Raw genomic sequence first — 25784 nt, forward strand, 5'->3', positions numbered from 1 at the left:
CACATTTATTGTCTTTGTCTTCGTTGCCTTGCCCTCCTCTTCAATTATCGTTCTCTCCCTGTGTCTTTCCCACCAACGCAGTACTCCTGTTCCCTCGTCTTCTATCCCCATGGCACGCATGATGGTTTTACATAGCACACTGGTGCCAGACCACAAAGCTTTATTTTCCCTCTGCAGTTCTTTCTCCTGCTCTTTTTGACTCTCGTTCCCTCTATCTGTCTTTCGCCTCCTCGCCTTCCCACTGCTCCTTACTACTGTACAGTTTAATCTGCACTGGGGGCTTAGTGGCACGGCTGCAGGACTTCCACATTACTTCTTTTATTTTTATTTTTTCTGGCAGCAAATCTGCTGCTGCTTGTAGCGGTTTCATTGTGGCACTCTAGTCTTAAGGCCACTGCCCCTTCTGTATTCTAAAGCTATTTATTTGTTCAATAATTTATTCCTTTTTGGTTCATCCTCTGAATCCCTTTCTTATCTTCTCATTCTCCTCTCCATACAGTGGTGTCTGTTTGACATGTATTTGCATTACATCTTATTATTCTCTCCTTTTATCACAATCCCATCAACACAGCAGTGAAACTCAGTGGATATCTGTGAAATCGCTGTCATTGGGGGCTGTTTTTCTGCAGCGTATAGATTCAGAGATAGGGCTCCTAGCCAGTGTCTGCCCCAATTTTTGCAAGAGCTGAATATGAAACTTTATTCACATAAATTTACAGCCTTCCAAATTGCTGATCCCCTTCTTCTTTTATAATTTATTTTTTTTTTTTCTTTTCAATCATCACTGCTGTTGAGAAATTGTCAGTAAAACAATGTTGGCAGCTCGTTGCCTTGTTTTTTTGGACAGTTTTTTTTCTGTCATACATTAAGACCCGAAGTGACATGAACTCGATTCTCCCCTTGGAGCCACATGTGACCCAAACACGTATTAAATGATACAGTTATCTTAGAATCCTGTGATCAGTGAAATACTTCACCGGCCACAGTAATACCTGTGGGAGAATGTGAAATCTCGTTGCATCCAGCTGTAGTGTAATTGAGAAGCACACAAAGACCATGACAGGATGGATGCAAATCTTGCCATAGGTCTGAATGGATTAAATGGATTTCTGTAGGTGGTGCTATTAGATTGGCTTATACAAATCTGTGAGCACTGTTGCAGAATATATGTGTATCATTTCATAGAGAAATCAGCCTCCCACCACCAGGTGAATAAAACAATAAACAAAAAAGCTGTTTATGTGAACCCAGATGTAAATCCCTATTATTTTATTCCTATCAGCAAAAAAAAAAAAAAAAAGAAGAGCAAAATCATCTCAAATATAAATACTTCAGGCCAAACTAAGGAATCCACCTTGCCTTTGTGAGTGAGCACAGACTGTTTGGCCTCTATCGCCTGTGGGCGTCTGTACCTCTGCTGTCCCAGCTTTTATGGCAAACCTTCAGTCCTTGGCGTGTTTTCACAGCCCCTCCATTCACAACCAGCAGGGACAAACAGCAACTGGATGCCTAAAATTGGCTGCAACCAATCACCCCTTCCACATTAATTCTATTAGTCTCTCTGAGCTCCCAATTCTGCTGCCTGTCCAGGATTAGCCTCACCGCTGTTTGTCGAAGATTTTTAATTAATGACTTTGATTTTGGTTTGTTTTTGCAAATTGAATCGGGATAAGACTGTTTAGTTGAGTTTTTTTTTCTTTAGTCTTTTTGTTTATTCTCCATCCTGTTTTCGTTCCTTTCCCCTCTCCTCCTCTCTTGGGGGCTGAAAGTCCAACACAAATCCCATTTCTTGTTGTTCGTGTTCAGGAATTATGTTCAGCCTCCCTATTTCACTCAGACTCCCTCAGGCACCTGGGATTAAATGATGCGTGATATGTGATGTGTGTGTGCAGTTTTCGTCGGCCGTTACTGTTCGTCTTGATTGTATGAGGATTTTTATCGGTGTAACAGTCCCACTAAAGGCTGACCCTCAACGGTCTAAAGGTTTCAAGATTTCCGTGACCTGAGCCTGCACTATGTCGGTTCACCTCGTGCGTGTGTGCACTAGCGTCTGTCCTTCCCTCTGATTGTGTGTGTGTGTGTGTGTGTGTGTGTGTGTGTGTGTGTGTGTGTGTGTGTGTGTGTGTGTGTGTGTGTGTGTGTGTGCGTGTGCGTGTGCGTGTGCGTGTGCGTGTGTGCATGTCTGCATGTGAAGGAATAATCTCTTCACAAACCCCAAACATTTGAAATTGCTCGACATGCTCTGTCCTCAGAAGACTCCATGCCAAAGGCTGCGGATATTACAATCGCGACCTTAAATGTCCTGCTGTGTCAGGTTGATTCATAGTAATAGTTGTGTGTACAGTATTTGTCATTGGCTCTCGGATCGGTATGCGTTTGCGAATGAACTCCGGTAATGTCTGGACGTTCGACATACATCGTCTCGAGAATATTTAGCAATGAAACATGAGTTTGATTTCAACATGTTGAGTTTAAAGACATATTAGATGTGGTATGAGCACGAGTATCACAAGGCCTGTCAATGCATTAGCTCTAAATATGCCAACAGACCACCTTTGTGTAATTATACTGTGTCTATCTTTCATCCTGTAAACATGTACTGTGAAATCATTTCCTTTCCTCTCTAATGTATCCCAAACCACCTACTCAGCAATTCCCAACTACTCCATTCCTGGACGGCCTTTAGACACAGGAAGTGCCTTAGCAGGTTCCTCAATGCCTCACTATTAAATTAGACCCGTCATATAATACATCCCTTGGTGTAGAGATTGGCATCATTTTCCTTGTGCATCCTCTGGATCTCCCGGCCAAAGCAAAGAGACCCATAACCAACTGCTGGCCTCCCCTGTGCCGTTCATAAGAAGCTCCTGTAATAGGTTTATTGAAAATAACAAGGTTGTCTTCTAGAGTTACAGACAGGCTCCACTTCTGTCTCTGGTTGGACATCAATAAACGACGGGGTATTTTTCAATGGAGCTGTTATTGAGGCGTTTTCTTCTTCTTCTTCTTCTTCTTCTTCTTCTTCTTCTTGTTTTACCTGCTTACCAAGGTATGCAGCTTTTATACCAACAATAATGATGTGCTTTTCAGTGCCCTGCTCATGTTTTATTTATGCAAATCTTGGAACAGATTGTGTCTACAAAGAGATGAAATGACAAAGAGCAAACCAAAACACGTCAGGCATAAAGGGAAAAAGACGAAATTATTCTGAGAAGATTAGAATTATAATTTGGGTTAATAAGGAAATGAAACAAATTCCTCGACGTGAGCCCCCGCACTCTGTGCAGCAATTTAAACTCCCAAAACGTTTGAACAATGTATTGTAACAAATTCTCGCTTTAGAGTGAGACATTTAGGTGAGAGAGCTTAATAAGCAGCTTCAGGTCAAAGCATTAGTTAAATTTGCAAATTGATTTTGCCTTTCAGGTGTTGTAGCAATGCTTGTGTTTGTTTTAAAGGGACTCAGAGACACTTGAGTCAGGTTCAAACATCAGTCAGAGCACAGATTGATCCTTCGTGCTGCACAGCTCTGTCACCTCCTGAGCCTCAGACTGTCTGTAACTCCCCAGCGAGTGCACATCCCAGAGCACATGGCGTGTATGTGTGTTTGTGTCAGCATTTGTATTGTCTCCATTTTCACAGAAAGCAGACATAATAGGGCAATATCAAAACTATGACACACACACACACACACACATTCAGAGTTAAAGGCACTAAAATGGATGGATTATAACATAATCTGACATTTCTTGGCTGATATGCTGATTCACCGATTAGAAACTGAAACTGATCTGCAGTGCCAGCAGTGGGCGTGTGCATGTGTTTGCGTGTTTGCTTGACATGACAACAGATAATGCATTTGTGTCTGGGGTGTGTTTCTTTGTGTGGGCAGCTTAAACGTATGCAAACGGCTAAACCGCATGAAAGAAAATAATTATGCAGATGACAATTACAAGACAATGTATCTGACTGGAGGTTAACATCTGTATTATCATCAGCTCAAATGGACAATACACGCTTTCATTCTCCTTTATGTGCCCAAGTGCACAACAGACACAAGTGCGCGCGCACACTCACACACACACATGGCAGAGCAGTTAAGATGGACCTGCTTACTCCAAATTTACTTCTCAAGACATGCAACACACAAGCCGCGTACATTAAAGTCACTCAACAAATTGGCTGCTCGGCACACACACGCATTCTGCAACACAGTGATATAGTTTTTTTTCTGCTGCAACACGTGCTCATTTTAAGCAGCCTAGCCATGGTATTCTGCTCTCCTCATAGACAATTTAGAATTTAGCTGCTTCTCTTTTGGCTGGGTGGCAGCCAGTAAAATGGTGGCGCTCATTGTGGAAGGCTGCTGGCTGCCATTGATTTGGCCCAGCAGGTCTCAGAGGATACAGTCACCTTGCCAGGCAGTCCTGGGTTAAGTAAGTAAGTGTGTGTGTGTGTGTGTGTGTGTGTGTGTGTGTGTGTGTGTGTGTGTGTGTGTGTGTGTGCGTGTGTGCGTGCGTGCGTGCGTGCGTGCGTGCGTGCGTGCGTGCGTGCGTGCGTGCGTGCGTGTCAGTTATAAAGGGAGAGGGACTGTAAAGTTCATTTATTGGGGTGTACACTGGTGCAGTGTTTGAGGACAGCTCTTATAAATCCCATATTGCAGCCTGTCTAGTATAACTATATGTTCCAAACTGTTTAAACTCCTCTGGGAGACCTATAGGAGGGTCCAGGGCGATCAATTAGCTATAATGCTTTTGATGTGATTTGTTGTGTTTACCCAAGGAGAGGGAGAGGCAGAGAGAGCATAAGAACGAATTGCTGTCTATAGAAAGGTGGTATTTTCTTGATTATGCCACATTTCGCTGTCATCGTACCTCCTTTTTCCCCTCATTTTCTTTCCCACACACTCCTCAGACAAGCTTTGAAACACAAACAAAGGGAATCTGGCATCGGACTATAAATAATGCAGAGACACAGATTGGGGTCAAATGCTTTAGATTCCACAACACATGCATCCGCCTGAATGGGAGTTTGTGTGTGTGTGTGTGTGTGTGTGTGTGTGTGTGTGTGTGTGTGTGTGTGTGTGTGTGTGTGTGTGTGTGTGTGTGTGTGTGTGTGTGTGTGTGTGTGTGTGTGCGCGCGCACGCAAGCACACACTTTAAACATTGTGTCTTTTCTTTCCTATTGGCAAAATTGATAGTCTGATGAGCAGTCAGTGTGGTAATTAAGTGCACATGTACACTCATTATACATGGATATACATAATCATATATTGGCACTCTCTCATACACATTGCTACTGTACACAGACACACACACATAGAGACTGTTTACTGCCTTGATGTCCCTCAATGACAAAGAGTGACAAACGAGTCTGTTCAGAACACATTTAGGTCTCGTTGCATCCTCATCCTCACACCCCCGCCTTCCCCACCACCACCACCACCACACCACCCCCCCATTCCTCTCCTTTTCATAACTTCGACAAGGGCAACTCAGCCATCCTCTCTATCCACAGCTCCTATCCATCAGCACACTGCCATAACCTGCCACTGCTCTGTGATAAATGGCTTTTCATGTGCTGATGCATTGGCCTATCAGACTTTGAGGAAGTGACAGATTAGATCGTTATGTCCCTTTATGTTTACACGAGTCTTGCTTTTTTGTATAATAACGTTTATATAATGTAAGCTTGGGTTGTATTACATGTGAGAAACTATTTTATTACGGGGCGCTTTCAGAAAGAGTGAAAAGAAGTAATGGAGAAAACTTGGCAGCTTATGAAAGGAGACTTTAAACGTGAGGTCTGAACAGCCAATGCATGTAATGGAGCATTTCTTCTAAGGAGGTTTTCAAGGAAACATTTTTTTGCGTCAGTGTATGGTCTTTATAGGTGTGCGCAGTTTCTTTGACAACTGCCAGCAGCAGAAAAATTGGCATTCATGACTTTTTTGAAGTGAATTTTCTCAAGTGCATTAGCTAGAAATTGGTACAAAATGCTGGAAAGCCTTAAGGGAAGCATTTCTTTTTTCTTTTTTTTCTTTTTTTATTCTCAGGGACTACATAGATTTTTTTAATGGCAACAAACCAGCCTGTGTTGAAACTCGATTACACAGCTCATTTGAAACCACAACGGTAACATTCCAGTAGCCACCATAAAATGAAACATACTCGTATAGGTCCCTAAAAATGTACAGTGAAATAGCATTCTTTGAAATTAAATACATTCATATGTATTGTTTAATCATTCTTCACATTTTTCATTGACTGACACTGAAATTATTTGCTTTCCACAGGCTGTGTGTGACTTCCCCCTGTGATAAAGACGTGCTTTGCTCCTGTCGTTTTTCATATTCAAATGTTTCCCCTCATTGCTCATGGCACACAATGTTGTATTTACTAACTGGAACGAGTGAATATTATCATAATGAACGTGTGATGAACTGTGGTCACGTGTATAGCTAATCCTACGAGAAACTGATGTAATGGATGCAATGGGCTTGCATTACTTTTAGCTAAATCATTCATTTATGCCATACACTGTATATTTTTCTCTGAAAGCGCTCTAATCTCATGCATGTAATAGATTGCATTGATATAATGGCAGTGCTGTAGGACTTTCAGTTCTTGATTGTGAACTGCATTTCAATCTCCTCCATATCCAGTATTTCTGCCTCCTGTAAAAATGTGTAATTTCGCCGTATGTGACCATGACCAGCACATCAAACAGCTGACTCTCATAATAACCCAAGGTATGGGCTTTTGTAATGTTTGGATGCAGCTGGTATATATATTGTATCACTTTTCTCAATTCCCACTCTTAAAGGAAAGCTCTGCCAACAGCACACAGAAATGCGCTCAGTGAGAGATTATTATACCATCAGATGGAACACTTCATCATTATATATTGCAACGGCAATACATGCCCAATAGGGACTTTGTTTTTCTTTTCTTTTCTTTTTTTGTTCTTTTTTTTCTTCACACTCACCCTGGAATCAATTCCACAAGCAATGCACGACTCCTGCAATCAAAACACTGAAGCTGCTGTTTGACCTTCTGTGGAAATAGTTTATACAGTGGAGAGTATTTACAGTGCATGAACAATGTTTTAGTGCAGGTCTCGTTCAGCCCATCGGCTTTCTCCCTGACCCCTGACTCCTAAATCCCTTACAATGGTGCGGTGTCATGATTGATGACGTCATTAAGAGCATCAGTGACACATAGAAACGAGGACATGCCTTGATAGACAGCAACCTCTCCGCATCCATCTCTCTGGTATGTCTGTGTCTCGGGAGGGTTCATTCATCAAACATGGATCTGCAGAGCACCACGCAACTTTTTCCCTCGGCCTTTATGATTATAGAAGCAGTTTTTGTGTGCTGTTGTACGAGAGAGAGAGAGAGAGAGAGAGAGAGAGAGAGAGAGAGAGAGAGAGAGAGAGAGAGAGTGAGAGAGAGAGAGAGAGAGGAGAGAGAGAGAGAGAGAGAGAGAGAGAGAGAGAGAGAGAGAGAGAGAGGAGAGAGAGAGAGAGAGAGAGAGAGAGAGAGAGAGAGGAGAGAGAGAAGAAGAAAGAAGAAGAAGTAGCCTCATGTGCTTCTCGGTATTCTCTTCATGGCCCCCAGCCTCTTCTTCTGTAAGACACGCTCTGCATCACTGTCACTAGCCATTATAAACGTATACATCACCTTACAGGGGTTTCTCTTCTCAGAGGAATCATGCAGCTCAAACGCACATCACACAGATCCACAACTGGATATTAATGCACATATGGGTCATACAGTATGAATGCACAGCACTGCACATCATCCACTATTCTTTGGGTTGCACCGATCTCATGTCACAGTTTTCTCATACTCAAGTCATTCCTCATAGCATTCACCCTGTACATCAGCTCAGATTTAACATCCATGCCTCACTTGTAAAAGTTTCATCTTCATGAAATTTCTCTATTTTTAGTTGGGAATATTCTAAACTCTATTAATCATTCTCAAGCACAACTGCTACAGATCCAAGGCTACTATCTGCCTTTTTAATGAATGTTAATGTTAATTAACACTTGGTGTGTACCTTATTGCCTCTCATTGCCACCTTGACAATAAGACATCTTATCAAAGCTGGAACTAAGGGTAAACTGTTGGTTACTTTCTCTTCGAAGATAACAAAATTGCCTCACTGTATAACATTTTGTTTTTCTTTTGTTTTTTTTGGGGGGGTTTCGGCTGTACAAAAATAGCTGTGCCATTCTGACTAATTATTGTGTTACAAGATATATAGCACACCAAGTAAGCAACCAAGTGAGAAGTGCTTTGGGGAGCTGTGTTTGATGTGCATTACTCATTAGTGGTATAACTAATCACAAACTGTAATTTGGAAATATGCTTTGATTTTGAATCAATTACAAACTTTTGATGAAATATAGGCTTTTTTAACATAATTATTTTCTTGATCATTCACAGCTGCGAGTTTCTTTGGTTCTATCTTTACTAATGTCTAATGTCAATTACAATATTACTGCATATATGACAGCAGCAGCGACGCTCTTTATCAACCTGCATTGAGTAAATTCTGAAATGGATTTAGATGCATGCCAGATGTCAGATTTACTATATCTTTATTTTCATTGGCCAGGTAAGAGACTGATATCTGTCCTGTCATCTAACTCTCCAGTAGAAAACAAACAAATGTAATTTCCTTTAGGTCAGGGATTTATGTTGCTCTTTGGATGCGTCATATTTTGAAGTTATGATCCGATAAGGTCCTAAATAATACAATGCCACTGAAGGCTTGTCATCCCACTCAAGCAATTCAAATAAGCAACCCTGCTGTTATATAAAGTTTCAGATCCAGCTGAGGCAGATGGAGCACTGATAGTATCAAGTAAAAGTTTATAACATCTTTGGGAAATCATGTCAGTCTCTATCTCTTGTCTGTCTCATTTGCTCATCTACATCTCTCTCTCTCTCTCTCCTCTCTCTCTCTCTCATCTCTCTCTCTCTCTCTCTCTCTCTCTCTCTCTCTCTCTCTCTCTCTCTCTCTCTCTCTCTCTCTCTCTCTCTCTCTCTCTCTCTCTCCTCTCTCTCTCTCTCTCTCTCCCTCCCTCGCTCTCTCTCCTTTTATCTCACACACGCAAATTTTAACCGCACACATACTTCAGGTCCAAACTTTACTTCCTCAATGACATCACTGAGTTGTGATGCCCCCAGCGGCAGCGAGCCTAAGAGGGGTGGAGGCGCTGGCGCTCAGATGTCTGATTTGATTCACCCTGACAACCAAGGACCATTTGGGAGCCCTGTAACCACGGCAACTCCATCAAAACATTGTGGGTGGTTGGTCGACAGGGCAGTCGGGGGCTGGTGTTCCTTGCATCCATTTTTAATGGCCAGTGTACTTAGTCACTCTTCCTGAGTCTGTCTCCCCGCGGTCCCATCTCCAAGAAGGAGAAGCAGCCGCACTTGGTGGAAAAAGCCCCCCATTACATATTTATTGTCCCAAGTCTTAATTTTTAAGCCAAAGGGGATATGGGTTCTCTCTCTCTTTCTCTCTCTCTCTGTCTTCTCTTTCCTGAGTTTCTTTCGTGTCTTTCCTCTGTCCTACCCGACCCCATCCCCTCACACTACCTCATATCCATATAAAGTAAGCACCAATGGAAAATATGAGGCTTTGTGTACACTGTGCTCTCTGCAGCCTGTATTGTGGAAAATTACAGAGTATGTTTGAATATTCCTGCAGAAAACCAATGCAACTGGCATATTTGACATGTATGCTGTGTGTGTGTGTGTGTGTGTGTGTGTGTGTGTGTGTGTGTGTGTGTGTGTGTGTGTGTGTGTGTGTGTGTGTGTGTGTGTGTGTGTGTGTGTGTGTGTGTGTGTGTGTGTGTGTGTGTGTGTGTGTGTGTGTGTGTGTGCGTCACAGCTCAAGGCAAGGCTCATTGATTTCTCAGCTCATATAGACATCTTGTTAAGCCTTTTTTGTTGAGGAAGCCACATATAGCTGCACTTCTTGAGCAGAATTTTCCTATAAAAACGATCATTTTGTAGATGGCACACATTGCATTTTCTGCCATGGCAAGAATAGTGCTGCAGCACACAACAAGAAACATTGCAGTCATTTAAAAATGAATGCATGGTGGGCCTGTCGTCGTTGCATTTCCCTGCATGTTATTTTGAGTCGTACTCATGTACTCCTACTACTCTGCTGGCCAAAATCAATCTGAAGAGAAAGGTTTTGTAACCTCATCCTTCTCATTCGGCCGTTGTAACATGACATTGGAGAAGATTGATCAAGAAATGTATTTTTGGATTCAGTAGTTCAGTGTTTCCCCTTTGACCTTCAAGGTGGGTTTTTTTTATGTTCTTGATGATGCAGTTGAATTGTAAAGATTTTTCTGGCTCTGTGTGCGATACACAGAAATCACACATTTTGATATTCTGTCGTGGTTACTCCATGCTTGTATTTCAAAAGAGATGAGGGGTTTCTTTAATTTATCTACTCCACATGGAATAACCTTGAGGGAACCAATGGTGGAAGTGTGACTTCTTACATTAAGATAGAGCTCTTCTTTATCTATTCTGCAGTCACTCTAAAAAAAACAACCTCTATAGCACTATAGTACCCAATGAAGAGGAGTGTTTTTCCCTCACAATAGGAAGGCCATCTCTTAACTTGTGGTGCACCATGGAATTCAGTGAATGCACTGAGCAGGGTTCATGAACTGTGGTGTGGTTCCTCCTCCTCACTCTCCTCCTCCTGTTATGAGTCAGAAGAAGAAAAAAAAACAGGAGATTCACTTAGCCAGTGTGGGGCATTGTGTGTGGCTCTTTCTGTGAATGAGATGCATGTTTTGCGTCGTGTTTCAGAAAAATCCCAGTTAAATGCACTCTTAAGAGAAAAGGCTGGGATTTAGAGCATACGCCAGGCTACCTATCGAAACACCCAGTTTAGATAGTATATATAATAGAAGAAGTGTGGGAGATGGGTTATAGCTGGAGCAGCTCGTGGATAAAAGGTCTAGTTATTGAAGGTTTTGCCCGCTTCTGGCCTAGAGGAAATCCATATTTTATTTGACGTGAGAGCTGCTCAAGGGCTGTAAAATTATTACTGCTGTATTCCACCTGCTCGTGGAGGTCACCCAGCCAGCTAGATCAGTAGACCCTGTGTGTGTGTGTGTGTGCGTGCGTGTTCAGTGGCACATGTTCTTTCTGATGTGTGCGCAGCCCTTCTAGCCTACAAAAGTATGTGCCGCATGTCACAGAGCCACAGCAGTCATACCGTAACCATACTGCAGGCTCATCCATCCATAGATCTATCCTTTCCTCCATCCATCCATGTACTAAAGCATATTACAGAGATGACTGCCTCCGATGTGCCACTTTACCCCCAGTGCTAAAGGCTCCCTACTGTACACTGCGTGAGATTGGGCGATGGGCAGTATTATGGCACAATACAGACGCAGGCAAGCACAATTATTAAAAGTAAGGTATGTCATAAAAAGCCTTTTTTTATTACCCCGGAAACTTGATGAAAATATAAAATTATGTCATCATAATCGCACTCTTCACTTTGCAGATGTTGGACTGCAGAAAGACAATGTCTTTTTACAGTGTTTACAAGAACATAAAGAAAAATCACCTGGATTGATGTGTGAGAATAATTATAATCCACAGTTTGCCTTTCAATGTGAAATGATTTGTTAAAATCAGTTCACTTCACAAATATCTAAAACTATGTTTAATATAGTATAATAGAAATGAAAGCAACAGATAAGCACATAACTTACCAGGAACTGCATTTGCTTACCTGAATATGATTTGATATGATCAATAGATTCGTCATAATAGCAGCCAGAGCTGTCCACCAACTTATCGATTAGTTGACAGATGGCTTCTGTTAGACTTTTAATTTTAATCCATCAAGAATATTTAACTGCTACCGATGATTACGTTTGAATGTGTTTCCTGAAGAGGACCTCGGCCATCTGAGACATGTTGTGGTGCTGCGGCTCAGAATAACTCAAACCTCCAGTTACATAGTGTCAGACGTAAAATCACCACAGTCTAGTAACCACATTGCTTCACTTTCTCTCCTTCTCGTTCACATCTACCACTCAGGCCATCCTTCTTTACTGTAACGTTCAGATACCTCTCTTTAACCTTCTTGCCCATCCTCTCTCATCTTCCCTCTCTTTCTCCCTCCATCCCTCCCTCTGCAGTCCTGCTGCTATCTTTACGACCCTCTCACTAATGCGCCGCTCAATTAGCCTTCGATGAGGTTTCCACTAAAGGCTGGGTAATAGGTAATTACATGTTGTCATCCCCCCACCTCTTGCTAATCCACCTCAACTTCACTCCTCCCTGTCTCCTCTTCTCTCTCTCTCTCTCTCTCTCTCTCTCTCTCATCTCCCTCCCTTGCTCTCTCAATATCATGGATGGCTGCCAGAGACGGGCCCAACGGAGGCCCTGCATGGGCCCGTTAGTCACAGCTGGCTTAACCCTTCGATTGGCCACATTCAGCGGTCTGCTTTGTGCACACGCTTTCCCTTTTTTTCAGGTGCTATTTAGAAAGCTGTATCACCAGAGACCCCTGTTGCTACTGTCTAAATGCTGACAAAATCTTCCCTGCTAATAGAGTAAGTAATTTGGTCTAGGTCTCTGTGTGTGCCAGAGAGAGGGGATGAGAGTGGTTGCAGGTGAATGTCGGGGCACGGGTGTGTACTTTTTGGTGTGACTGACAGTCAGAGAAAGTGCTGTGCACTGTGGCCTCTCCACTCTAACGGCCATTTATGTGATCAAATCGCCTGCCTGCAGGCAACAGTTCAAAGACCGTCTGTGAAGCTTGGTGGGACGTATGATTGTGCTTGTGTGTGCCGAGGCTGAGAGAAAAAAAAAGCCAGAAAAGCAGCAGTTTTTAGCTTTACAGCTGGTAAAATGAAGGGATGTGAATGTGTTGTCTTTGCCCTTGTCCTCATCTGTTACATCAACAATACTGATGTTTACGGCAATATATGAATGCTTATTCGACGTTATCCATCCAGACAGACTGACAAATCTTGTTTTTGTCAAGGGATGCCCATTATTCAAACATCTCATAAGAATGTGAATCTTCATCTTTCATACATTTAGACAAAAGTGCTGTCGTACATGGGGCTGCGGGAAAATTGCTGAACTCAAAAGCTCATATTCACACATCAAAGTCATGTTTGCATTCTGAAATGTAAGCTTTAAATATAACAGATGGAAATGGGAGCTGTGGTTAATTTCTTTTAAGCATTCAGCGCATAATAATTGTTGAATTAACATATAGAGATATTGACAAAAGAATGACTACAAAGAACAAACAATACATTTTGGGGGCTGAAAGTAAAACAGCACAGCAGAAAGAAAGAGAAAGAGTTGATGTTGGAAATGAGAGAGGTGAAAAGGTTGGACACAGAGAAGGACTTGGGCTACAGGAAGATATATTAGATGGTTAAAAAATGGGTAGATGTTTGTAGGGGGTGGTCGAGAGGAGTGTTTGAGGAACCAGTGGGAAGAGTCCAGCCAGACAGCTTAAATCCTCACCTCAATCAATCATATTTTCCCTTCCTCTCCTCTCACTATGTTCTATTGATTTCTTGTTTCTGAGCGTATCCTGAAAGCCAGCTCAAATGGTTTCTCAGACTTTTGGGGGAGGGGCTTCTTCTCCCACCAAAAACTGTTCTTTGCCTATTTGTTCTCATGGCTGAATAAGAGAGCAAATGGCCTCAAATGATTTGCTCCAACATTACACTTACATAAAATGCCTCTTTTGAAGAAACTATTCATTGTGTTTTGAGTACAAATGAATAATTATCTTTCTCTGCACATTCGGTTATTACAGCAGGAACAGTCTTCATAAGCAAACTGTGAGTCAGCTTGAAAATCTTTCACATGTCAATTTTATTGAAATATTCCTTGAACATTTTACTTCAGAAGCTCAACTGAGATTGTTATTGAATAACATTAAGGAAGTAAATGCACTGCAGCATTTAATGAATTTTATTAACTCCAAGAGGATGGTGCTTTGGGATTTTATTTTCTCGCTTCGTGCAGTAAATAAAGACACTGTGATCAAGTTGCAAATTCATATTTTGTTAATGAAATCTAGCCAGTGTCAGATCTCAAGTTCAAGTAAATATTGCAGGATTTGGGTCACACGATGCGAGTGTGCTAGTGTTTAGCATTTTTGCCTCACATTGGGGGGGAGACATAAACTTTCAATGTTCTCGCTGAGCTTGGTTGAGTTTTGTCCATCCAATTCTATCTCATAGACCAAATAGATTTGCACATGAGGTGAATTGGTTTCTTTCAATTTAATGTCGGTGAGAATAAGTGTGTGTACAGTGTGTCTGTATTTGCCCTGTGATTGAATTTCACCCATTATTATTATGTGGTTACTGAACTCTATGTCCAGCAACCACAGGTTGAACAAAGATGGACACAGGCGCAGGATTTCACTCCCCTACATAAGATAGTAGTTGTGTCAATATTCAAAAAAGAAACTGAATAAAGCCTTATCCTGAAAAGTATTTTTTATGCTCTTTTGTAAGGCCCTGTTACTTGAAATTACTGACTGAGATGTTGACTTCAAACTGATCTCAGATACATTCCACATCTTGTGGAAACCATGTGCAAAGCAAAAATAAAATTGAAACACATACCAAGCAACTTTTCATATTTTTATATAAGGAGTAAAGAAACGGATATGCATGAGTCTGTAGGAACAAAGTTGTTGTTATATACATCTCTCCACCCCCACAAAACCAGCATCTGACTCACTTTTGCAAAGATCAAAAGGTGGTTGTACAAAGTGATTTCTCCTCCACTATCCCCTGTCTCTCTCACAATAAAATGCTGTACATTAATAAACTTAAAGTATGTGTACATACATAAAGCACATGCTCGTAATGCTAAAAAAAAAACAAGTTGAGTCACCGCATGCAGGGGTTTTTAAAATCACATTGCGGCGTTATCTTTGCGGACACAGAATGAGTGGTGTGCCTTTTAAAATCCACATTTCTCTTGAAGAAAATGCTCAAGGGTGACTACCGGAGTCTGTTTGTATGCAGTGAGGCAGATGACGGATAACTGGTAATCAGCATGTGTATGGGTTTATGTACACACCCAGGCTCAGTAGTAATGTACATCAAACAAACTCTCCTGCTTCAAGCTATTTCCAGCTATGATTTTTTTTGTTGTGCTAAGAGATAAAAAAGACTGTTACAGTTGGCTGGCGGTTTTTTTTCTTTCTTTTTTTTAACCCTGCTATTTTGTGAATGGAAAGCCAGTGTCAGTTAATTTTTGTACGCAGAACTTTAGCTTTCCTTTTAGTTTTGGCAGTATCAAAAGTTATATTGAAAATTATATCGAGATGAAATACGAGATGAGACCATCTAACTTGTGTGTATATATGCAAGTTGAACCTCTGCAAGCGAACACTGCGCAAAGGACGGAGTGCATTCTAGTAGACTACTAAAACAGAGGGACAGACACAGATTCACACTGCCTGTGAGCAATTTGGAAGAACAAGCTCACACAATCGACACAGACACACATGCAGAGTCGACAAAGGAACCACACCTATATCTTTGGCGTATGAGGCGGAAGTGCAAGCCATCCATCTTCTCTGCTCCTTTATCCAACTTTGGTTTGTGGAGGAGTCGAGCAAATCCCAGCTGACGATGGATGAAATCAGTGTGCAATCTGCACAGGTGGCCAGTCCATCACAGGGTTTTCATGAATTAACCTGCAGATTTGAAATGAAGATTTTCTCCTGCGCCTCCTGTTCAAGTGAATATAACTTTGAGGGTCAGCCTCTTATGTGGCATTGCCACCACTGTTATTACATTTTGTTTAGTTTTTTCATTTTTTGTAAATTTCTGTAAATCTGACTAATATTTTAGAGCAGTTTGTGACTGACGAGCAGAAAGCATGTTCCATAAATGATATCTCCTGACAACAGCGCATATATGTCACCTATGTTTTATCATTGTGGGAGAATGGCCTGAGTACCCAGAGAAAATTCATACATGCTCAGGAAGAACATGCAGATACCACACCAGATGAGCCCCAAGTTCAGACTCAAACTTCTCCACCCTCTTGCAGATGAATTTTGCTGTCATGGCGACCGTATGGTTGTGAAAAGGCCTATAGGCCAAAGATCGTCACACTTCTTTAAAACTTCAATTGACAGCTTTCATATTGCAGTTGAAACGAGCTCACCTTCAAGAATAAATACCAGCGTATATAAAGGTTATGTCTAAAGGCTCCCTGAGAGATTCGACAAATGCTTTTGACCAGTGTGGATGTCTTTAAAGAAACTTGGCTGGAGCTCACGTCTATCATCAATGGCAGAGGAAGGAGGACACAAACCTTGTTTTTCCCCGCCGAGCTTATCTTGTTTTTCCTGCAGCGCTATGATGAAACAAATAAAAATTGTCTCCCCATTGACATTTCTGTCAGTCTGCCACTGTTTCAACGGGACAAATAGAATAAGTTAATTAGTATGTCTAATTGCATTTGGTGGCTCAGCTTTTGGAATATCAAATCAAATTAGGATTCTCAGTGTTCTTTTCCGTGGCACACGGTTTGCCTTAAGCAATGCTTTTTAGGATCTGTCTTTTGTCTTTGTCTCTATCTTCCTCAACATCCCTTCCAGCTGTACTATGCCTTCGCTTTGTAGTCTACCCTCCTCTCTCATCATCCACCCACACTTAGTTTTCTTTTTCTTTCCATTTTTGGATCAAATTCTCTTTTAATTTTCTTTTCCTTTTTTTTCCCTTTCGCTTCCTCCTCTTTCAACTTTCCATCCCCATGTCTTAATAGACCGTCTTCTCATTTGCTGCATAAAACAAAAAGTTATACCATTAAATTATATGGGGTTGCAGAATAGTCAAAGGACCTGGCAAATGAAGGCTGTTTTTCCTCTAAACAGTCTTTAATTTCAAGTCTTTTATGGGTATGGTGACATAACTGATGTCTACACCTAATTTTCTCTTAATTATTACTGAACTAAGGGATGGAATACTAGTTATTGTCCCTTCCTGCTTACTCTTCTGTCTACCCTCTTTATAAATACAGCCAGTCTCCGACTCTTTGAGGTAGTCGGTGTTCTGTCAGAAGCTATTCCACAGATATGTGTAACAGATACCTGCAGGCCCAGGCAGACAGACAGTGTATAATTGAGTGATAGGGACCAATGTAAGTGAATGGCTTATGGTCGACTGTGATCCACAGCAGTGATCCACAGCAGCAGCAGAAGCTCAGACACAGAGGGAGGCTTTCAGTTGGGCCGTTGGTAATACCAGCAACACCAGCCAACCCCCTGCAATCGGGTCACTACCTGGTTCTGTGTGTCTGTGGCTTCCGTTTTCCTTTTTATTCTGCGCCTCGGTTTTTTTCATCTCTTTTGCCACTTCAATTCCCCCCTCCACCCGAGTTATCTCAGCTCTTTAATTAACGTGACATGCTGTGAAGTGAGATACTAAATAATGCAGGCTTTTCCAGTGACACCGAAGCAGCCGGAGTGATTAGTTGACACGCACAGATACACACAGGTGCACGTTTAGATACACACAACAAAACCAATGCCCTTCTTTATCGGTGATCTACCTTTACACATGAATTTCCTGGTAAAGAGGGGAAAAAAGGCTAGATGTCTACTCTGCTGAGGAGACAGTATCCACCTTATAGCTTGCAGATCAATCTATTATGTGTTTTGTTTTACAGAAAAAGAATTGTTATAAATAATTATTCAAGTATGTTTGTGTTACCTCGCTAGTTATATTTAGTTGGCATTAATAGTGAGAAATGTTACCAAATAGCAGAATGAGCAAGCTCATCAATGAACAAATTTCAGTCTTCTTGAGAAAATATCGCCTGAAAATGTCAAATTGCAGTAAAAATCTAATTACAGAAATGAAGACTCCCAAAATATACCCATATGTAATCATGAAAACAATTGTTTCCCTAAATTATTCAAAGTAAAGTTCTCTTTTTTTCTGGGTTGCTATACATATGCACAAATTCCCCTTTGTACTGTATTACTGAGTCTCCATAATCTACTGTCGTAGTGTAAACCAGTGCAGAGGACTTAATTTGTGCAGGGAGAGATCTAGGTTATCCCAAAGCAATTGTTTTAGACCAAACCAAGTGGAAAATCCACTGTGGTTTTAGTTGTTTGTTGCCTTGGCTGCAGGGATGCAAAGAGCTCTGGGTTCCAGTGTTCTTCCACCCCACCCCCTTGTCTTTTTATAATCAGATGGCTTGTTCAGGAGTGGAAGGGATTAAGACTGCTGCTGCTGCCACTGCTGATGAATCTGTCCAGTTTTGGAAAGCTCACAAACACATGCACGTACCCTCTCTGCAAGTGCACGCAACACAGGGACCACAGTGCTGCGAGCATGCACGTACACACACCGATGCATGTATGCATGCAGTTTGGTGCAGCTGTATGCTGAAAGCGTCGATATATACAGGCCTGCACATATTGAAACTTCATCACATGCACGGACGAGCTAATATGCACACAGAAGACTACACATCTGTCTCCTGTTCTTCTGCTCAACTTTTCAGGTGCTCTCACTCAACACTGTCTGTTTCTGGACGACAGCAGTGATCTGCCATGTCTGGTTGTGTCATGTGATTTGAGCTGCGAGATTTTTGACACACACAGACTGACGCCTGTCTCTTCTAATGCCAAACACTCACACCAGACGCTGCAGATGGCAGAGAGACAGAAAGGGGGAGAGGGAGTGTTGATACAAAAAAAAAAGGAAAACTGGAAGAATGAAATCACTATGACCGAGATGTGTATAAAATACATTATATAGGGATTAGGGAAAGGATACTTAGGAAATATAAATGGCAAGAGAAAGTAATACAGTGAAAGCAGAGAAGAACCAGACAGATTTGAAGAGTCTAAGGAAAAGGGTGAGCTGAGGATGAAAGGATGGGGACATTGAGCTGTATTTTGAGCCGACACTTTGTGCAACATAGACCAGTAGATAACATCAGTTTCCTCCCACTTTAATCTCCCCATCATCCATCAATCCCTTTGCTCTATCGTTCTATACCTCTATCTTAAAGCCATTCATTCTTTTTCATCAATCTGAATTTATACACTTCGGATGAACTGTAGATTTTTGTACAAAGCTGTACTGAAGCATGGCCAGCTTTGTCGATCCTGTAATGGGTGAAAACTAAAGGAAAAAAAAACTGAGTTCATTTGTTAATTTTGAGAAGGGGGAAAAAAAAAAACAATTTCAGAAGATCTTGGCGTTTCAGTGCTAAAATGTTTGCTAAGTTGAAATTCATCAGCTACTTTGTGAACTCTCTCTCTCTCTCTCTCTCTCTCTCTCTCTCTCTCTCTCTCTCTTCTCTCTCTCTCTCTCTCTCTCTCTCTCTCTCTCTCTCTCTTCTCTCTCTCTCTCTCTCTCTCTCTCTCTCTCTCTCCTCTCTCTCCTCTCTCTCTCTCTCTCTCTCTCTCTCTCTCTCTCTCACACACACACACACACGTACGCAAAAACACACATCAAAACACACCTCCGGCAATGAGTGTATGTTCCTAATGAAGCGAGAAGAAGAGAGGCAGCTGCATAACTGGAGTGTGAGGCCTCGAGGGAACTCACACACTTCAAGTCTACGCGCGCGCGTGTGTGTGTGCGTGTGAGTGTGCATGTGTGCGCGGATCCATGAACAGTATGTAAAGTCTGAAACCCAGTTAATTTGGATTTTCTGTAATGATTGTATTTTTCTTTTTTCTCTTCTATCGTCCCCTGCTTCTCTCCCCAGGTTGTGAGGGCCTGTTTCTATCGTCCTGTTGTACAGTGAGGCAGTGAGCTCACGGTGGATACAGCATGCATGTGTCGACATATCCCATGATGCACTCTGCCAGTCCAGGCCTGCTCCTCCTCAGCTTCCTGTTCCTTGCTGATGCTGACTGTGAGTCCTTTCATACTTTTGTTCCCTTGTTTCCTCACAAATACGTTTGGCACCACAATATGAACACGAATACATGGATTTATATATATGATAATAACCTGATGGGAGAAGAGGGGTATACACCCCCTGTGGTTCATGTATTGCCTCATTTGCCGAAACTTTTTTTTTTACTTCTCTTCATAACAATTCACCAAGAAAAAAAAAACATTTTAGGTATGGCCTTTTAAAATGTCAGTAAGGCCAGGCTGCTAAATATCATGCATCAATATGAGAACTCACTCTTTTAACTCTGAACATAAACCATATGCACTCATTGCCCCATGTAATGTAGAAGTTTTGTCGTGGATACTAGAACTCCAGTATTGTGAAATTAAACAATATTGATAATGGTTAATGGGATGCATAGAAAATGAAATGGACTGTTGGAAGCCAGCACAGGATTTTACTGCAAAATGTCAAAGATGTCTTTATCTAAAGGCCTGCAAACATTGGACCTGTTTCACTGCAGGTTTTGTACTTGAGATAATGCTGTTACGCTGTAATTTGTCTTCATTACATTTAGATTACATTCAGTTCTGAAAATAACAATATTATACTAAATAATCATTTAGCTTTACCTGCACTTATTGCTATTTTATCATGATTTTCTATTGAATATTACACCAGCCATTAAATACAATTTCCTTCCCTTGTACAAATGTCATCATAATTATAGATATTTTTAAACTATCTATGTATATAGTATTTCATGAAGAATCTTCGCATCAGTGCACAATGGATAATCATAGAATGTTTTATTCAGTACCTCACATTTTGCAATGTTCTACAGTATGTGCAGGTTGTGCCTCAAGAGAAATGTCATTAAAATATAGTTTAAACGACTTTATGTTAATGCGCACATACACACAAACTGACCAGATTTTTTTGTTTTTGTTTTAGAAAACACTCCACTCAAGATATCACATCCTGACTGTGCTTGTGTGCTAATGTGGGAGTGTATTAGTGTGTGTTCAGTAGCAGGTTTGATATGAGGCCAGCTGTTTTTGTCCATCCCAGTATTACTTGGCACGGACAGACGAGCCACATATGGCAAATCAGATAATTTCTACACTGCTTGTGGGTGACTGTTGAGTGTGTGTGCGTGCGTGTGTGTGTGTGTGTGTGTGTGTGTGTGTGTGTGTGTGCGTGCGTGCGTGCGTGCGTGCGTGCGTGCGTGCGTGCGTGCGTGCGTGCGTGCGTGCGTGCGTGCGTGCGTGTGCCTGTCCCTGTGTGATCCCTGTAACTTGTCGCATTGTCCGATCCTCATTCAACATATTTCCCAAGTGAATTTGCATAAGTATCTCGATGATTATTTCTTCCCTCGTTGTTTATTATTGCAGCATCTATTAACTCTTTCGCAACACAATAATGCTGATTCATTTGCATATTATTGATTATTTTATCAATCAATTATCAAACAAAAGATATACAGTTAACTTTGTTTATAAAACAACAAACATAAAAGGTGCTTCGTGAATCTCATGGATTATCAACAAGCCTTGAGATTTATTTCTTTTCATTTCATTGATTAATGGTTTAATCATCCATCCATCCATCCATCCATCCATCCATCCATCCATCCAAGATGACTGTGGCATTCATGCACACAGGCAATTTTGAGTCACCAGTTAACCTCAAACAGCTTTTTTGAACTGTTGGACTAAACTAGAGTATGTGAAGAAAACTCCACAAACAGAAATGCCCCGAACTGAACTTAAGCCAAATGTATTTCCACATTAGTCAACTGGTTATTCATCCACCTGTGTATGGATTTCAGTAAAAGTCACTATATTAAATCACAAATAATACAAATAATACAGTCAAATAATATGACAGATATTCTTGATTTGGACAATAAAAATCACTAAAACTTGCAAATTCACCACCGTTTGCCCCCCCTATTGTTCAATGTTCTCATTTCAATAGTTTATACAGTATATGGGGAAAACCCCAATTTTATTGGAAATGTTTCACTGTGTGCTAAGAAATTCTACCTGTTGCTTGAGCCTGCCTTAACCAGACAAGATCAAGAGATACCATGTCAATTTTGCCCATTTATCTGTTTTTTCAATTACCCAGAAACCCCTGCACCTCCACAGAACCATGATTTTGACAATACTTAATTTAACCATAAATATTTTAGGTTGTTGATGAACGATAGACAGAAAAGGATTTAAATCTTCTAATAGTGATGAGGAAATTGAGTGTATTGATTGTAAGATTACAAGAGTGTGTTTTGACTACTGGAAGATCGACTGGGAATAATGGATAAACAAAAAGAAAGTTCTTGGTCAAGCTCTATTGAGCTATTAAACATTTGGGATTCATTTAATCTCAAACATCAGTAATGATGGCATCTCATACAATTCTTTAAAAATCTGTTCAAAAAAGTGCCAAAAGGTAAGTATATTTTGAAAACGGCCAAATCACACTCATGGTTGTTATGATGCTGAACATCAACTGGCATTGCACTGTGTGTGCACACAAATATCTTGGCTGAAAAACATAGGACTGAGGCAGCCATTTCCCCCTTGCGAATGTTTTCAAAGTACAGTCACACAGAGCCTGGTAAAAGCACGCACCCACACACACACGCACAAACACACACACACACACACACACACACACACACACACACACACACACACACACACACACACACACACACACACACCACAATTGTTTTCCTTTCAGCGTGCTCCCCTCATGTCCCAGGGTCAGCCAGTAAAGGTCCAGTCATCTATCAAAACCATGATGCCCCCAGACTTCCTCAATGAGGGTGAGGGGAGCAGTGCAGACGCGACAGGGGTGGAAAGGATTCATACTTTGTCTTCCCTGTCTGTATTTTTCTTTTTCTCCTGCCCGCACCTCATCCGCTGTGACTTTCTCCATTGCTCTTTTCTTTCTCCCTTTTTGCCTCCTCTCAGCACATCTATGTAATCTGGCGAGAAAGGAGGGACAGAGGGCTTGAGGGGAGGAAAAGGGAGGAAAAACTGAAACATTTCTCTTTTTATCTCATTGCGTATGACATTCAGTGCCTCTTTTAATATCAACAGTAGGGACTCAGAGATTTGAATGTTGAGAATTCAAACGGCGCTGCTGGGACTCTGACATCCTTGGTGTTCATCACGTGTCTCCATGTTTTGAAATGTTAAATGCACTCTAAAAAACTGCTCTCACTTGTTCTTATCTTCACTCAAATCTGATGCAAAATGAATGGAATACACTTTAAGCCTAATAAGAGTTTTGCCAAATAGAGACAAGAGTGTTACTCTCAGTGTCTGTGGCGGAAGTTTTTATCCAACTTTTAAGACACGATGAACACTCGTGCTAAGCACACAAGTTACCTCACATACACACACACACACACACACACACACACATAGACAGAGGGTATTAAGATCCAATCCAACGGAACAATATCCCTTGTGCATAGATGGAAACCTTGCATGACTTTACCAGATGTGCATTCTGCACACAATACTGGTATAACAGTGTAAGCAGCTCGCTGAACTTCGTGTGTGTGTGTGTGTGTGTGTGTGTGTGTGTGTGTGTGTGTGTGTGTGTCTGTGTGTGTGTGTGTGTGTGTGTGTGTGCGCGCACGTGTGCATGTGCATGTGCGACACTCCCTCTCCTACTTTCTCGCCACCATTTTTGTTTCTCAGAGTGTTTGTGTGCGCGTGCGTGTATGTGACATCTATCTGGTGGATTAAGAGTAATGCCCTGATCCTGTCACAATCTAGGCCACTGCTCCATGTACGCAGTGAGAAGCCCCTGTGCGAGAAAACTGCATCTCTCCATGTGCCATTCAGGGTGATGGCGAAGAATGCAACAGCAGGGTTCTACCTGCTGACCTGTGTTTGCCCCAAAAACCAACAAGCCGTCATCCTTCCCGCCACAGCTTGAATTCAAAAGAATGAAATGCTACCCCATCGTATGTGCAACACTACACAGCATCTCATTTTTCAGAGGCTTTCAGTTGGGGAAGCACAGCTCAGTTGCAGCGCTGCCCTTTAGTAAGCAGACTGTACATTTTGAAACCATCCTGCCTGAGGTCAGGTGGTTACTCGAAACTCTTTACCTTCAGCTCAAACGCACATCATTTCTGTGGACCTAAAGCTCGGCAGTTCCAATGCACCTTTCCTCAGACAAAAAAAGAGAAAATCCTGCACACACACACACACACACACAAATCAATACAAACTTGAGCATTTTCTTCAGGTGCCTGCAGTTATTCAATGCATGACCTTTTCATACATGGCATGTTGGGCCTGTGTTCAACACTGGGAGCACAGAGCTTGCTCAGTTGGAGACTGATGGAGCTGTCAATGCTGGACCGTATTGCCAGCGCTGTTGTGGCCTTCAGGCTGCCTGGGGTCTGAAAGGCAGTAGGTTCGGACCATAACAATGTCAACAAAAATGCTTTCGCTTGTTTCAGTTGTGAAGCAAACATCCTACAATGCACAATACATTTGCTGTTAAACTGCAATTTTTTTTATTCAGCTTTTTTCTCTTTCTTTTTTTTCAAACATTTGAAATCAGGTGTCTGGCTTTTTATAACAAGCAACTTTCAACAATTATATAAATATTTTTCTCCCAAGGGGTTGTCACAGGGTTTGCGTTAAGTGCGTGCACGCCTGTGTGTATCTCCTTGGTAGCCTGTTTAAAGTTGTCTGTTTTGTATGTATTTATCTGTAAACATGTGTCGCGCCAAGCCGAGACAAGAGATTAGAACAGGATAAGTATCTCGTACCATGCAATCTTCATGGCTCCTTGTGGCTGATGGATGAGGCACCATCAGTATTCACTGGAATGAAATGAAGAGGCTGTGTCACAGAGGTTAAAGGTTTCATTCCCGGGGATTAGTTAAGAGTGTGAAAGATAAGCAAGTTGTTTTCAAAGATGGATGGTGGGTTTTTGCTGTGATTGATTGATGTAGCCTGACTCACTGAAAGAGGAAAGGAACGCAAGATCCTGGTTGACATTATGGCCTGTAACCTCAGTTGTAAATGTCATGGTGTCAGCATTCGCTCTTGGCAGTTTAGGCCACAATGCGTTCAAGGGGTGATTTGTTCTCGCTGCATTTAGTGCTGATGAAGAAATGATCGAGAGACGTCCAGTATTATACTGGTCAAGATCATAGACAGCTCTTTAGAGACTATTTAAGGATTAATTTTTCTCATATCGCGTGTCTCGTTGTCTGTATGAGGCGAATCAATAAAAGACCCTTCAAAATAAAGCCCTTCAAACAAATCATATATTCAGGAATCTTTATGGATTTTATTTACATGAACAACTCAGCACCACACCTCACATCCAAAGTAAAATAAAACAATCATTCACTCTTTGATATTTATTCAACAGGCACATCTCAAGGCTAAAAACACTAATTATTTATTTAGGCATGTTTTCCTCATTGTAATTAGCACAATCTTCATTAATCCATGAAGTCGGAGTTGCTTGTCAAATACAGGATGTAATTTGGAGCCATCCTCCAGTCTTAAAGTGCAACTTACCCCCCCAAACAATGCATGTGGACATTAACATGTCCATATATCAGTTAAGGTGTTTCTCTTCCTAATGCATTTGCCTGTTTTTCACTTTGTGTTTCCCTGCTTTACTGCTTCCATAAATCCTCAATCATTACTGGTTTTATAAACAACAAGCCACAAAGACTTAAATGCAGTCTTTACACATTGATTGTTTAGGGTGGCTCATCTGATCATAAAAAAAAGGTGCAGTCGCTTTTCACTTCTACAAAGGTCAGAGCAGGAAACATCACAACATTTTT

At 41.4% G+C, this 25784-nt stretch overlaps 1 protein-coding gene across 2 annotated transcripts in view; it reads left to right on the top strand.

Moving 5' to 3' along the window:
- Positions 1-25784, top strand: part of ptprdb (protein tyrosine phosphatase receptor type Db) — a 95815-nt gene that overhangs the window by 4128 nt on the left and 65903 nt on the right. For both annotated transcript variants that reach the window (XM_080520245.1, XM_080520246.1), the window contains exon 2: positions 19805-19954. In XM_080520245.1, the coding sequence (XP_080376371.1) occupies positions 19870-19954 (85 nt within the window). In that variant the 5' untranslated portion in view covers positions 19805-19869. The remainder of the gene's footprint in view (positions 1-19804; positions 19955-25784) is intronic.

Source organism: Blennius ocellaris, assembly GCF_963422515.1.
Source record: "Blennius ocellaris genome assembly, chromosome: 3".
NCBI lineage: Eukaryota > Metazoa > Chordata > Actinopteri > Blenniiformes > Blenniidae > Blennius > Blennius ocellaris.